The sequence below is a fragment of the Sphaerodactylus townsendi genome, linkage group LG01 (genome assembly GCF_021028975.2).
Source record: "Sphaerodactylus townsendi isolate TG3544 linkage group LG01, MPM_Stown_v2.3, whole genome shotgun sequence".
Classification (NCBI taxonomy): domain Eukaryota; kingdom Metazoa; phylum Chordata; class Lepidosauria; order Squamata; family Sphaerodactylidae; genus Sphaerodactylus; species Sphaerodactylus townsendi.
This window is the reverse complement of record NC_059425.1, coordinates 156,833,725-156,848,773: the sequence shown is the minus strand read 5'-3', so window position 1 is coordinate 156,848,773 and position 15,049 is coordinate 156,833,725. Positions and strand designations below refer to the sequence as shown.

At 41.3% G+C, this 15,049-nt stretch overlaps 1 protein-coding gene across 4 annotated transcripts; it reads left to right on the top strand.

Annotated features, from left to right (window-relative positions):
- Window positions 1-1,831: 1,831 nt before the first annotated feature.
- On the top strand, window positions 1,832-13,740 carry RNASEH1 (ribonuclease H1). Of its 4 annotated transcripts, none has more exons than XM_048498185.1 (10): window positions 1,832-1,927; window positions 3,515-3,577; window positions 5,010-5,119; window positions 6,320-6,388; window positions 7,328-7,510; window positions 8,440-8,539; window positions 9,606-9,660; window positions 10,749-10,833; window positions 12,721-12,845; window positions 13,270-13,740. In XM_048498185.1, exons 2-10 carry the CDS (start codon window positions 3,525-3,527, stop codon window positions 13,354-13,356), a joined length of 867 nt encoding a protein of 288 aa, XP_048354142.1. In that variant the 5' UTR covers window positions 1,832-1,927; window positions 3,515-3,524; the 3' UTR covers window positions 13,357-13,740. The 4 variants fall into 4 exon arrangements, with proteins under 4 accessions (XP_048354142.1, XP_048354149.1, XP_048354136.1 ...); XM_048498192.1 differs by having other exon boundaries at window positions 1,841-1,927; window positions 3,512-3,577; XM_048498179.1 differs by lacking the exon at window positions 1,832-1,927 and having other exon boundaries at window positions 3,429-3,577.
- Window positions 13,741-15,049: the final 1,309 nt, after the last annotated feature.

The following is a 15,049-nucleotide window of genomic DNA, read 5'->3' as shown; positions in this document are numbered from 1 at the left end:
CCCGGAAATGTGCTAGCAAAACCGCTTCCGACCTTACTTGGATCTAGGGCGAAGGTTCTGTTCTTAAGGACCAATTAGCATGTGACGCAACAGGCAAAACAACCAAAACTGGAGTTAAGGATAAAAGATTAAATTACATTTTGTTAACTTTGGTTTCTTTTATTTCCCCCCCCAGCTCATGGAAAGATGCGTCTTAAATTACGAGTGAAGTCTTGAGTTCTAATTCATGTGAAGCTGTAATCCTTTTCTTTTCCTTCACGGAGAGCCCATGCGTTTTATCAGCTACATCAACTAAACGTTCAGTGGACATTACAAAAACCCAAGCGGAATTTTCCCATTTTTCCAACATTCTGGTTGCAAAATTGATTATAACAGGAACAGATCTTGCGAAACAATTTAAATTAACAAATTTCTTTAAATCAAAACCCTCCAATGTTCAAAATAGCATCACAAGATTTATGTAAATAAACACAGCTGTAACACAGAACTGAAATTTTCAGAGGGTGCTGTCTTAGAATTCAGTTCAGTCATCGCACTTTCCACTAAATACCAGTGTATTCCAATGCAGTCAGCCTGTGTAAAGGAACAACGTGGACGTCATAGATGCTCTCCTTTCATGTACATCTTATTTAATTTTTTCCTGTTCATGAATAATTCCTTTCTCCAAACATCTCACAGCATAAAGGAGCTCTATATACTGGGCCCTGCTCCGTTTATTATCAGCACCCATTCCTTTTATCCCATATGCATCATGCCAGCATCCTCTGAAGAACTGCTATTGTATATCCCAGTTAAGCTTTCCTTTATCCACTTCTAAAATTTGAACAGCCAGAGCACGCAAACAATTTAGATATCCTGGAGGGTTCTGCACTGTACTGATAAATTGCATTAAACTTTACTTAAAGTTCAGAAATAGGTAATGCTATTCTGGTATTGTAAAAAATTCTTCAACCTGCTCCCAAAACTACATGCAATGCAAGTGGAAGCAAATGCAAGAATTTTCCTCTTTTTTATATTTGCAGGAATATTATAATCTTCCTCTAACTCTCTTGCATGTAATCTCCAAACAGAATAATCTGTTACTACAGGAGGTTCAGGGATAACTCCTGAAAAAAATCTTTAACTGCACAGCATCCTGAGTTTCCCTTTTGGCCTGCAACAGTCTGAGCAAAAATTGTAGTTGCAATCAAGAGGAAAATTGAAATAAAGATTGTGCTTGGAATTAATTCCTCCACATAATTTCTACTTAGCATTCTTTTCCTTTCCTAGGCTATATCACTTGTTTCTTCTCCAAGCAAGAGAGGAATCACCTTCCACTGCATCCTGTGTTTACAGCACTCTTTCCCTATTCTCCAAATAGCACTGGAAGCTTTGAATTCAGAGCAAAACGAATTTGTCTTGCCACTTTATTATTTGCATCTTAGCAACCAAACAGTCCTAGAGCATTTTTATCTCAGTATTTGCACCACTAGAATCTATAGCATAACAGCTCCAATTATGAAACTCCAGCTTTTTGCACACATTGGTTACAAAAATCTCTCTTTGCAAAGTCACGTATAAACTCCTGTGTTGTACTCCACTTTTATAATCTATTTGGGCACTTTTGCATGTGCAGAATAATGCACTCTCACAATTTAGTGCAAGTGGATTTTACTATTTTCCTCCAACTTCCAGAGTTCTGCAGCCGTCTGCTTTTTTCAGTCTCCACCCCTTTCTGGGTCATCCCATTCTTAACATAGGGGCTACAACTAGCTCTTGGGAAGATACTAGTAGGGCTTTCTCCTTTATCTCCCCCTTTCTTTTTTCCCACCTGTGGTTCTTCCCAGTGCTCTCCAGATAGACAAAAGACACAAGGCACCTTTTCAGTTCAGTTTGGCTATTTAAAGCTAGAGGCTTGTTTTTCCCACTCAGCTGTAGAGCGAACAAGGTAAGTGCAAAGGATAGAGACAAAAGTTGAGGCCTGGAATGAAAGGAGAGGCGTTTGTGCTGTGGTTGTCCTTTAGCAAAGCGTTATTTCATGTGAAAATGTGCTGGAGTAGAAAACTGCTTGAAGAACACCAGTGGCTTCTTCCATCCTCCTGATTTTGTTAACCAACCTCTGATTCGTTTGCTTGAGCCTTTCTCCCTTTTTGAGGGAAAAAAAGGGCACGATTTTGAGGGAACGAGAAAAATCAGAGGTGGCTTCTTTTAAAGAAAAAAAAAGAAACTTAACCCCGATCTCTTATTTAGCGGGACTCACCAGAGAGCCCCAAATCCTAAGATTTGGTCGTAATATTACATGGATGTTGTTTTTGGCTTTCACAAAACAGCGATCTCCCCCTTGTGTTTTTGTCGCCATTCCCATTTTCCACCTTTATTTGCATAATTATTAAATGTAAAGGATTGTTTTCAAGTAGGGAGGAGCGTGTGTGTATCCGAAAGGCACTAGTGATTTTTGACCAACCTATGGCTCATTCCGCACATGCAGAATAATGCACTTTCAAACTGCTTTCAGTGCTCTTTGAAGCTGTGCGGAATGGCAAAATCCACTTGCAAACAGTTGTGAAAGTGGTTTGAAAACGCATTATTTTGCATGTGCGGAAGGGGCCTATGAGACTTGCATTCAAGCAACTTGGCTTAGAGTGGGGAAAAGACAGTAGAAGATCCCTCTCTGCCCTGGGAAGTAAGTTGCTCTGAGTTCAGTTGGCCTTTCTACGGAGTGTCGGTGCTTGTATATGACTGCCGTGGTATGACATCCCAAGCCTGTGTATTTCCATCCAGAGGCAAGGTCCATTGAGTTCAGAGGGATTGGTTGCCTGGCGTATAAATTTGCAGTCGGGGAGAAGTAGGGGGAATGCTGGTGTGACGGACCAGGTGGGGTTGTTGTAAAACACATACGGGGCAAGCTTGCAATCTGCCTTGTGCTTTTCCCGAGAACGAGGATTCATTATTAAGACAGTCCTCTGAACACATGGCTCACTTTCCCACCTTGGGAAATAAATGCGAGGGAAGTACGAATGCGCGCGACTAGAGGTTTTCCCGGGGATTTTAATACGCTTGCGCAGAGGCTGGTTCTGGCGCGACTGTTTCTTAGTCCAGCCCAGAGGCGTCGCGCGCGCACTTCCGCTTCCTGCTTAAAACGCCGCCATGTGCGGGATATGAATATAGTGCAGACGGCAGTGGTGGTTCAGACACACCTGCCGAACTGTTTGATGTCCCGTCTTTTAAGACAGAGACGGGAGTACTTTCTTAGAAACAAGCCCAACCTAGTTTAAAGTGCGCCCTGCTTAGTGGGCAGCGCTAAGGGTGGCTCCAGTTTGCGCACCACTTTTTCACCCTAACCGGAAGTACAAGCAAGGTTTTACAGTCGCTGTTCAGGAAGTGGAGAGGGCGGGATCAGCGGGCTCGGGATTTCCGGGGGTACGTTCGCTGAGTGGGCGGAGCTCTGGGGAAGTGGATGGGGGGGGCGATGAGGGGCAGCCATGCTGCGGCGGGTCTTGGCTTTGTTGATCCGCCCTTGTTTTCTCCCCAGCAGCGACGGCAACATGCCCTACTATGCGGTGCGGAAGGGCAGACAGACGGGCGTGTATCGCACCTGGTAAGCAAGGTGGAGGGGACGGGGCGGGTTGTCTGACACTGTTCTCTTCTTTCTGATTCCGACCAGTTGCATCAAAGCAGCTTCCTGGACTCCGTAGATGTGTTTCCAGGTGAGCCAGATTTATTTCTGCGGAGATGCCTTTTTAGTTTTGCACATTTTCTCTGATTGGAGGCGTCAGAAATCATAAAACGACTCGGCTTCCTCACTTCTGAAGAACATCAGGATCTTGGTTTTAGGGTAACAGAAAAACAGGTTCCTAGTTGCAACATGGTTGTGTACAAGCTATCTGCTTGCCTATCTAGTCAGCATGTTTGCATGCAGGCTGTCTACCTGCCTACCCAGTCAGCCTGGCTGTTGTCTGCCACTTTCATGTTAAGCGCAGTCCCAGAGAGTATTGTTCACTGCACTCAGGTGAAGCACAGTAAACAGAAGAAAACAGATTAAAAATGACGTTTGAACAAACAGAACACCACCACCTCCACCCAAGAATGAGCTTTCTCACTTGTAGTTGTTTGTTTGGGTATTTATTTCCCTCTTTTCTGCCCTTCTCTTGTTTTATCTTAGGTTAGGCTGGGAGAGTGTGACTGACCCAAGGTCACAGCAGGCTTCCACAGCAGAGTGGGGATTCAAATCTGCCTCCCAAATCTCACCTTAACCACTACTGACTCTTTTCTGTGGTTTACATCGGAAGTTCTGCCCACTAGATTTTTTGTGCTGGCCAAGATATTACAGCAGATTCAGGTTTGACAAGTAGTCGCTACTGTTTTAGGAAAGAATTTGACCATTTAAAAATGCAGCCGTTGTGACATTTTAAAATAATTATATTTTTCCCTATAATGGCGGCAATGGCCACAGGTAGAATCCATGGCAGCTGTAACATCTAGTTAACGTCTGACTTTCAAGGGGGGGAAATGTTTTGGAAAACTTTTATAGTTCATGTCAATGAAATGGTTACCTAGTTTAACAAACTGGAGAGATGGTGGTGAATTGTAATTACTGGCTGTTTTGTAGGTGTTAGAATGAGGCGTGATGGCTGGAAGCTTGTCTGCCTGGATTTTAAATCTAGCTATCATTTCCTCTTTCCTCTCAGTAGCCAGCATTGGAGATGTTTCCTGTTGTATGTAGGTTGTCTGTGCTGTAACCTATATCATTTGCTGGCATGTGTTCTTCAAACAGTATATGTTGGTTCCCCTAGATTTCTTATAGTGTCCAAGTGTTCTTTCTCTCCTTCTTGCTCTCTTTAGCTTTTCAATCAAAACATGTATGCCACTAATTAAGGTGAAAAAATAAAAATAACTGCAGATATGGGAACGGATTCTCACAGGACTGGAATCCAGGCATGGTGGAGTGGGTGCTCGTCTACTCCCTTCCCTCTTCTAATATCCTTTATCATACAGCCTGTTTTTGCCATGTTCCCTTAATCTCTTTATAGGGAAGAATGTAAAGAGCAAGTTGACAAGTACCAGTATGCTAGTTTCAAAAAATTTTCTGCAGAGGAAGATGCCTGGGACTTTGTAGATAGTGGATCATCACACTCAGCAAGTAAGTTTCACAGGAATAAGAACATACGAAATCCTGGTGCTTGGCAGATACATGCAAGTTGGCCTGATATATTCCATTGTAAAGATGCCTTGGTATCAAACTATGCCAGTTAGCTGTATAAAGATCTGGTCATATGTCTGGAATAGCATTTTTATTTTTTTGAGCTTGGTGCCAGTTGAATTTACAGACCTTGCACATAATTTATTTCTGATGGTTGCCATATAGAAGATTCAGTTAAATTACTTTTGAGGACAATTTAGGTTTTTTCAAAGAAGAGGGGGAGGAGTTTGGATTTATACCACACATTTCTCTCCTGTAAGACTTAAGGTGGCTTACAAGTTCCTTTCCCTTCCTCTCCCCACAACAGACACCTTGTGAGGTAGGTGGAGCTGAGAGAGTTCCAAAGAATTATGACTAGCCCAAGGTCACCCAGCAGGATGGAGGAGTGCGGAAACACATCTGGTTCACCTCTGCTACTCAGGTGGAGAAGTGAGGAATCGAACCCGGTTCTTCAGATTAGAATCCACCTGCTCTCAACCACTACACCACTCTTAACTACTGCACCATGCTTAACAATTACACCAAGATGTCAAGATATGTTTAGTAGAAAAACATGCGTTTATAATACCTAATAAAAAGTTAAAGCTGAAAAAATAAGGCATAGATGTGTATTCTGATGATCAAATTATGCTTCTCTGTGGGTTAAAAAGAAAAAAATCTTGCAGATATGTCACTAGGTTACATCTTTAAATGACATGTTTTCCCCATTCAGCCATAATACCCCCTCCTTTTTTGAGAGCCTGTTTCACAGAACAAGAGTTACAATAGAAAAAGAACAGGCTTCCTTAAGCAGGGCAACACTTGGTTGTAGCCTGAGAGTAGTAGTTGGGCTCAGAAAGAAATGGTCCTTTAGATAAATATGTATCAGTAAACTAACTTCTGGAAAATGCCACTTGCTGGACTTCTCATAGTTTGAGAAGCCAGAAAACCAGAGCTGCATTGATATGCATTCTTCAATGAAAATGAATCCCACCAAACTCATTCAAAGGAAACAGATGACGTTGGACTGCCAGTCTGCTAAGTTGCAGTTTAAATGCTTCAGATCTGGATCTTTCAGTTTTGGTGAGTAGCTTACGTTGCACAGAAAGTTCTGTTCTTACTAAAAACCTCTCTGGTGCATAATGTTCCCTTTATATTTAGGCACATTGGTGGGAGATGCAAAGAATGCAGATGCATCACTACCTGGTGACTCAGCAGCTGTTACTAAAGGTGCTCCTCATACTTGTTTTGATTCCCAGCATTGTAGCAAATGCTTTAGCATGTGCTTCATGCACTTCGCTATAGTCCTTCAGCCTGTTGCTTCACAAACTTGCTTGTCAAGCTGGCTTAGGCTGATGAATGTCAGAAATTCATTGCCACTTCAATCGAGATGCTTGTCTGACTGTTTGAACCTGCTCTTTGTGATTAAAACATCTAAAACAAGGGTGTCAAACTTATTTGTTACGAGGGTCAGTTATGGCATAAATTGGGTCGGCGGGGGAGATGCCATGCCTTGTAAGCCTGCAGCGGGTTCACAAGTCCAGTCCAGCAGTGGCGGAGGTGGTCAACAGTGGGAGGGGGGGTGGCTTCCATAGTTAGTGAGCCCACCACAGGCTTTCCAAGCCAGATCAGCACTGACAACCCTGTGGTGAACTTGCCATGCTAAAACGGGGGGGGGGGGGGGGCTTGATGGACTGGTGAGCCAGCAGTGAGTTAGGTCAGATGGGGAACAAAGGAGGGGGTTGCCTCAACTGGCTTGTGGGCCTGATAATACCTCTCAAGGGGCTGGATCCAGTCCCTGGGCCACATCTTCAATGCCCCTTGTCTAAAAGTTTGGTGGTATGTAGGTGAGTTTAGTGCTTAGTACTCTCTTACCATGAGAGTACCATAATAGAATCTGCTCATTGTTACTGATATGGTAAGAGTTTTTATATGGCATGAAATGAGGGCAGATTATGAGGATTGTGTTTTAGTGTTGATTTGTGTTCTGGCTTTTTGCTTCTTTCTAAACTCTCCTTTGATCAGAATTCTAATGCTAATTATTAACAGTCATGATTCTTGAATGCTCAAAAATAGATTTTTAATATTAAAAAATGCCTGGAATAAATACTTTGTGCTCGCATTGTCTTGCGACAAATATTTCTGTTTTATGTCTGTGTTTTTCCTAAGGTTTCCACAGTACAGCTGATGAAAGACCGAGAAATCATACTGATAATAAGACTACATTCTGGTCAGGTTATAGCTCGTACAAGAGACGGGATGAAGAACCCCCAGAAAGCCAGCGAAGCAGAAAATGTACAAAATACACGGAAGTGCCTCACACACCTTCAGGGAACAATCTGTCATACATGGGTAAGCCTGATCCTTGTTGCAGGCCACAAACCTGTGCTCATTTATTTGGGAGCAAGCCCTAGTCAATACAAAAATATTGATTTCTGAGTAGACTTCCATGAGTTGTTGCTATGTATATGGTAACCTTTTTAACATGCAGAGCAGTTTTACAGTATTTTTCCCCTTGCTGTAGTTGAGAGCAAGAACTAAGTAAATTAGTATGGTTTGTTGCAGCACTGTGAGAATATTTAACACTAGATTTTCAAAAGTTAGATATATCTCTTTCCCAGAGGAAATTAGACTCCAGTTTAGATGGTAAGGAGGCAGCAGAGAAGGAGGGGAGGGACTATATGGGCTGCACATTTACAGTTGAGCCTCTTGACATAGTCCTGTGAAGTGGTTGAGCCAAAGAACAACCATAGCAAAGGTAGGTTTTTAAGATCGATTTGAAGGAAAGAAATTGTGTCAAGCCTAGAATTCTATTGAAGTAAACTTTATTGTAAACAAAATAATTTGTTTAATTTGGCTAATAAAAACAGAAGGCCGTGTACATTATACAAAAGTTTATTTTAGAACAAGTGAAAAATTGCAAATGTTGCATATAACTTTGAAGCATCAACTACTTTTCATGCCCGAATCAACTACTTTTTATGCCCAAATAGAAGGAATTAACCTGCATCTGGAAGAAGTTTCTATGAGCAGTTGTATTTATGAATGGGGTATTGTGTGGTTTTCAGAGTGTACGGCTGTATTCTAGTAGCATTTTCTCCTGATGTTTTGCCTGCATCTGTGGCTGGCATCTTCAGATGATCTGATGGTAGTAAAGCAAGTGGATTATATATACCTGTGGATCTATTTATGAATGTTTTTATTAGTGAATGTTTAAAAATGCTGTAATGTGAACAAATTGATATGCCACACTTAAGCAAAATACAAATTTACATTTGTAGGAGACTATGCAGTTGTTTATACTGATGGATGTTGTTCAAGTAATGGGCGTCGTGGAGCACGTGCGGGTACAGGTGTCTATTGGGGACCTAGTCATCCTCTGTAAGTAAGATCCCATGGTGATTAGATAACATGTTCACTGTAAGTTATAAGAATTGCAAATTAATTTTCTATGCCTAAATTACTGAGTCCCAAGACTTTGGGACTCCTCCAACTCCAAAGTCTGATTGTGCCACTTATTGGCCACCATCATTAGTTATTACACAAAAAAGGGAAAGAAATTGAAACAACTTATTTTTGTTTTATTCAGCTTGATACGCTGCCATTTCACAGCTCACAGGCTTTTCACAGGTGGCTTTATGCAATCAAACATGCTATGTAAAGTAAATGTAGTTTTCACTCAGGATGTGTGCTTAAGAAATTATCTTTCCATATCTTACTCTGCCTGATCTACAAATGTGCTAGGCAGTAATTTACACATGAAAACTTTAGTATATTATATGCTGAAAGTAGCTAAATTATTAGTGTGGTGAGTAAAGAACTTATACTTCAAGCAATGAATATTTCTAGGCGTGTCTTGCAAATTCTTAAGAGATTACTCTGCATGGCTATTGGGCTCCCTTCTTTTTCTCTCCACCATACACTCCTGTTGCTGTTGAAATAAGCTGCTTTTTGTCCCAGTAGAAGGTGGGCATGAAAAAATTGAGGCAGTTCTTATTAATTTAAGGTCACCAGCAGAGTTATACCCTTGCAACGATATAGATGTTGGGCCGGCAGTCATGGTAGAGTAATGGTAGGTGGTTAAGTGTCCTGTGCTGCTTGCCAGTGTGAAGCATAGTGCACCTTTGATCTTGCATGTGATCATCGGAACAGCCAATTCTATAATATATACAATCTTCCTGCTTGTCACTATGGGCTTAAGGAAAGGAAGGTACTTATAGTGTAGGTATACCGTTCTTTAATGCTAGTAATTGGGGGGGGGGGGGGGTTAAGTTTTATAGTAAGGGATGCCAACTCATTTTGATCATATATCATAAAACCCAAATCAAGTAGGTGTATATATATAACTTTCAACTACAGAGACATTTTGAGTATATAATCTTTATGTAAAAGCATTTCTGACCAGTGAAATGTGTTTTGTTGGCGGTTTTTTCTCCTCATTTCACAGAAATAGTAGTGAGAGACTTCCTGGACGGCAGACTAACCAAAGAGCTGAAATACATGTAAGTCACAATACAAAACCTGGAAGTCACAAGTTATTATGGGATCCTAATTTGCATGGGGCGGTGCTGCAAGGTGTTGTATAATACTTTATGATTCTGTTAATAAAGAAATTTAAGTGATAGTTTTATGTTTCATTAACATGCCTTCAGCTCACATACTTTCTCCCTGCTCTTGTCTTGTGGTGTCATTTACAGCTTCTGATTCTGGCTTGGGGGGAGAAAGTATTTACATAGCTTGCAAGTTCAGGTGTAATAGCAGCCTGTGGTTTCTTATGAGACAGGGAGAGCACTGCCGTGTGTACAGAGAAGAGGAAGCATTTGAGCTGACACTTATGTGTAAACTATAGTTTGGCACAGCTTCTAAAACAGGTTGTTCAGTTATTGGTTGGGATAATAGAATATTTTAAAAGGGCAATATAGTGACTCATATAGTTAAAAAATACATGTTTTGACAGACTTGTCTCGCAAAAACCTCTGGTAGCCAAAGAGAGGTCCATAATAGAAATCTTGTGTAATGGATGTAACACGTATAAGGCCATGTATCACAAATAGCCAGGATTAGGGAGGTAACTTCAGTCCTGCATTTCTGGGTTCTTTTTTCCAAATACTCGAAGCCGCTGAATTCTCAAAGATTTTATTGCAAAATCGAAAACAAAGTAAACAAATTCCTAATTACAGAGATCTCTCAGCTACGCACATTCTCACCTCAAGCCAAGAGGTGGTTTCTCTTGCTCAGCCCATCGTCAAATCTCTTAGCCTTTCTTTGTTACCCCTCAGGAAAACTTCCTGCCCTGTGGTAATCTAGCCTTTAATGTATGCCCATTTGACTACTAGCTTGTTTTAGGTAAATTTCCATAGCCTTTCCGGTTCTCCATCTGGAGATCAAAGCTGTCATCAGGCCAGTGTGAGTTTCTTTTGTTACAGTTACAGAACAACTTCATCACACCATGTATTTACTGTTCTAAGCGTTATTTGCACAGATTTCTGGATTATCCAAATTCTTTGCTGGATTGAAATCAATTTTGCGACATGTTAGAAATGATTCTGTTTATCTCCTGAGTTGTGTTTTTGCCTAATGTTTTGTTCAGGCAGCTTGCAAAGCTATAGAGCAAGCGAAGAGCCAAAACATCAAGAAATTGGCTGTCTATACTGACAGCAAGTTCACCATTAATGGTAAGCAGTTGGGTTTTTTAAAATATACCATGAATAAAGTAAATTTATACATTGCCCAGTTACTTAATACATAGTGACAAGTGAAGTCCTATGAAAACACACAAGGAAAGGGAAATCCCACCCTGTTGTCCTTGCCATCTTAATTTCCCATATCCCTTCCTGTCTCTTTCCCCTTCCCTTGCAATTTTGCCTTTATGTCCGACTTTTTGTTTTATACCATAGTTAGCTTCATAGAGTGGCAGAACAGGACCCAATGTGATTTGTAGATAGCGGTATTTGTTATGCCCTATAGAAGCCTTTCTTATTTTCTTATTAAGCATCAGTTATCCCCATAGCTAGAATGGGTTCCTTGTACAGTGTTCTAAGGGAGAGAATTGTAGTTAGACCCTGTCCCTTTAAGAAATTTCCCTAGAGGCAGACTTCCTTTATTACCCAGCAATGTCCTCGTCTAGGTCAGTCAGTTTAAGGTGCCTAGGGAGTTGGAAGGCTGCATCTATGGTGCATAGACTAAAGTGTATATAGTCTAGAGAACATAAAATTGAGGAGGAGGAAACAAGACAAGTGGACTTTCTTGAAAGGAGCGAAGAAAGAATAAAAGTCTACAGCTTCAAGTTTGTTCACCAGTCAAGCAAGTACCTTATCTTAGGCTCATTTCGCACATGCAGAATAATGCACTTTCAAACTGCTTTCAATGCTCTCTGAAGCTGTGCGGAATGGCAAAATCCACTTGCAAACAGCACAGTTGTGAAAGTGGTTTGAAAACGCATCATTTTGCATGTGTGGAAGGGGCCTTAGTTAGTCTCTGGGAGGAGTTAGGGTCTCAAATCTTCTAAGCAATAAACCTTGTTTTGAATTGTTACACCTTGCTTGTGTGTCTCCCACTCTGTTCCAGCCAAGAACAGGGTGCCTTAAGATTGTTTTACTTGGGAAACAGAACTGTATTTTTACTGGTAAATTGATTGTGTGATTTAGGTTCTCTGGTAAACTAGCAAATGAATGTAACATGTCTACTAGTTTAAACCTGTTCACCAGAAAAATCTTTGTTGAGACGGGATGGGACCAGAGGTGCCTGTAGGCCTGCAGTTCTGTTCTTTCTCTATCCCGCCACTTCAGTCACAATGCATGTCTAGATTTATCCTCTTTCAGCTTGCCCATATATGGTCCCTAACAAGGGGCTGGTGATCAATAAGCACTACAGTTGCCCAGGTAGAAAATGAGATTATTCCAGAAAACTGGTAGAATCCATCTGGTGGTGATCTCCCTGTCAAAGGCAAACATTTTAAAGTTAGGTTGAACAGGGACTCTTTGCAAGTCACTCTCAAGAGGTAACTTTAGTCTGTCCTGGGCCATGGAAGACCAGTTGAAAAGGGATACTAATTTAAAGAGAATGAGACTTACAGTACAATCCTCAGCAGAGATGCACCCTCCTAAATACTGATATAAGTTTCATGGAGGCACTGTCTTGTGTTTATATTGGTTAGGATTTTAAAGGTTAACCTATGCTTTTGAACAGGGTTTTCATTTTGTATTTTGAATTGTGTTATTCATCCTATACTGGACTCTGGTCCACAAAAAGGCAGGATTTAAAAAATAAAACAATAAATTCAAGTCAGGTTTACAGGGATGTAACTCCAGGTGGCGCTGTTCTCCTTTATTTGCTGTCTTTCAAATGGCAAACTGACAGCACAGTTTATCTGCAGAGGGATTGGCAGATTAATTACAGATCTGTTGAATGTCAAAGATGTAGCTTGATCAATCCTTTGGAACACCTCAACTGGATGGCATTTTGCAGATACAGTGGGAGCCGTTAAGGAGAATTTCTGCAGTGTTTTAAAAATGACTTGACTCGGTCAGGTTACAGTCTTAAAGGGATCCTTTTTCCTGTAGGTATAACAAACTGGGTTCCAAACTGGAAAAAAAATGGTTGGCGAACCAGCACAGGGAAAGATGTGATTAACAAAGAGGACTTTGAAAAACTTGCTAAGCTTTCAGAAGGCATGGACATCCAGTGGGTATGTAACAAGATGGCTGACTTGAGCAAAGAATGAATATGCAGTCTGAATACGAGCAATTTAGTTGTGTATTCATGATGTTGCTGATAGCGATACAAGTAGGTTGTTTATAGCAGTTCAAGAAGCTAGAATGAGGGTGGTATCAGTTCCTCAGAAGAAAGCTAGCTGTCATTCTGACCCTTCCATTACTTTCTACCTCAGTTTCTTGGAAAGGAAGAACAATACTAGTTCACAGTTACATGTGAAGGTGCTGGCAAAAAATGAAAAAGGTATTATCTCGTGAAATAAGTGAAAGAATTGCACTTTGTTCCCAAAAGCATAACATTATGTTAAAGCATAGGAAAGCAGTGGATGTTGTAGACAACTGCTATTGAGTGCAATTTGCCATACACTTTTCATTACTTTGGATACTTTTTGTCAACAGATGCATGTTCCAGGTCATACGGGATTTATGGGAAACGAAGCAGCTGACCATCTAGCAAAAGAGGGGGCTGGGAAACACCAGTCATAATATTTTGGAACCGCAGAGTTCATTTTGAGTTCTCTGGCAGCGATAATAATATGGGCTTGTTAACCTGTGACAACATTTCTAGTTAACACAAGTTTTTGTTGCACCTCTGCCCAGTTTGGTTGGCATTCAGAAGACTTTTCCTGCTCTGAAGAGGTACTTTCAAAGTTATAACTGAAATCAATTCCAGTTCTGTGGGAATTGAAGTATCTCATGTTTTCGGCAGCAGAATGCATAATATATTGTAGACATGAGAGTTGGTGTTAAATTTTGTCAAGCTAGCTATTCGAGAAGTGTTAAAATATACCGATAGGGAAACAGTTGGTTTGCTGGTTGAATGTATGTTTTCCTATCGAACTCCAATAAAGATTTTTGTTTTTACTGTCATTGTGGCATTTCTGCAATCCAATCTTAATAGAAGAGGCTGTGCGACACAACCCCCAAAAGTTTACCCATTACTCCCGTGGTGGCAAACCTATGGCGCTCCAGATGTTTATGGACTACAATTCTCATCAGCCCCAGCCATGCTGGCAGGGGCTAATGGGAATTGTAGTCCATAAACATCTGGAGCACCATAGGTTCGCCACCACTGCACTCCTCTATATTGCAAAATATAAGTGATCATAGGTTCACTTTCCATTGATGCAAGTTTTGTCCAATCAGTTTCACTCAACTTATTTAGTCACAAGAGTCACCAAGTCTGAGTGCAGCGCAGTGACTAATCAGCTCCATACAAACACAGGAGGACTATAGACAATAAATAAACAAAGGGAATAAAGGCCAGGCTACTTCTATTCAGATGCCCTCACCTATTGACCTTGCTATCTTCATTGTTACTCGCAGGTATATATACTCCACTTGCTTTCCTTCCCTACTAACAGATCCTCTGAAGATGCCAGCCACAGATGCGGCGAAACGTCAGGAGAGAATGCTGCTAGAGCACAGCCATACAGCCTGGAAACCACACAGCACCCCACATTCACCTAACCGTCCATCATTACGCTTGCCAACCATCAGTCTTCTGTAACAGTAAAAGGATCGATGGTCCTGTTTGTGGCAGGCATGCCTCAATAGAAAATAAAGCTGGGAGTTTTCAAAATCAGCCACTTGCTTCAGGATGATCGTGGTGCCATAACAGGGTTGCCACTTTCTGGAAAGTCAGAGAACTATTTCAAGTGTCAGCAAAAATGTGATGTAAGATATACATTTGAAATGTCACGACTAGAAAACAGCCTGCACTGGTGACAGCTGAAGTAGAGAAGTGGCAGACTACAAGCATAATGTAATGATGCACGCATTCCATAATTTGATTATATGATTTTGGAAATGTTTATTAGCTGATAGTTGATAGTAAAACAGAGTAAAATTAACATGTAAGAGACAGCATTAATTTATGGACAAGCCGACCTTATAACACAGAACTACTTCAACAGAAGATAAACTATTTTGAATTTTTTAAAAAACAGTAATTTAAGTAATGTAGAATATACTATTTAGCACAGACCTGGGGATTATACGGCCCACGGGCCACATCCTGCCTGCCGGATGACCCTGACTGGCCCCACTGCCGTGCCGGGGAGCGAGGCACCTTTGAAAGCCCCGCAGAAGCCGGTTGCCTTGGCTGCCGGCTTCTGCGGGGCTTTCAAAAGTGCCTCGCCCCCCTGCCTTTTGGCCCGGCCCTCCACAATATTTTCTG

Excerpts from the sequence above, each read along its gene's own strand:
- RNASEH1 (XM_048498179.1), top strand. The coding sequence starts at position 3,462 with ATGCTGCGGCGGGTCTTGGCTTTGTTGATCCGCCCTTGTTTTCTCCCC. Across the intron at positions 3,578-5,009 it reads ACGGGCGTGTATCGCACCTG|GGAAGAATGTAAAGAGCAAG; the intron begins GTAAGCAAGGTG and ends ATCTCTTTATAG. Across the intron at positions 6,389-7,327 it reads CTCAGCAGCTGTTACTAAAG|GTTTCCACAGTACAGCTGAT; the intron begins GTGCTCCTCATA and ends GTTTTTCCTAAG.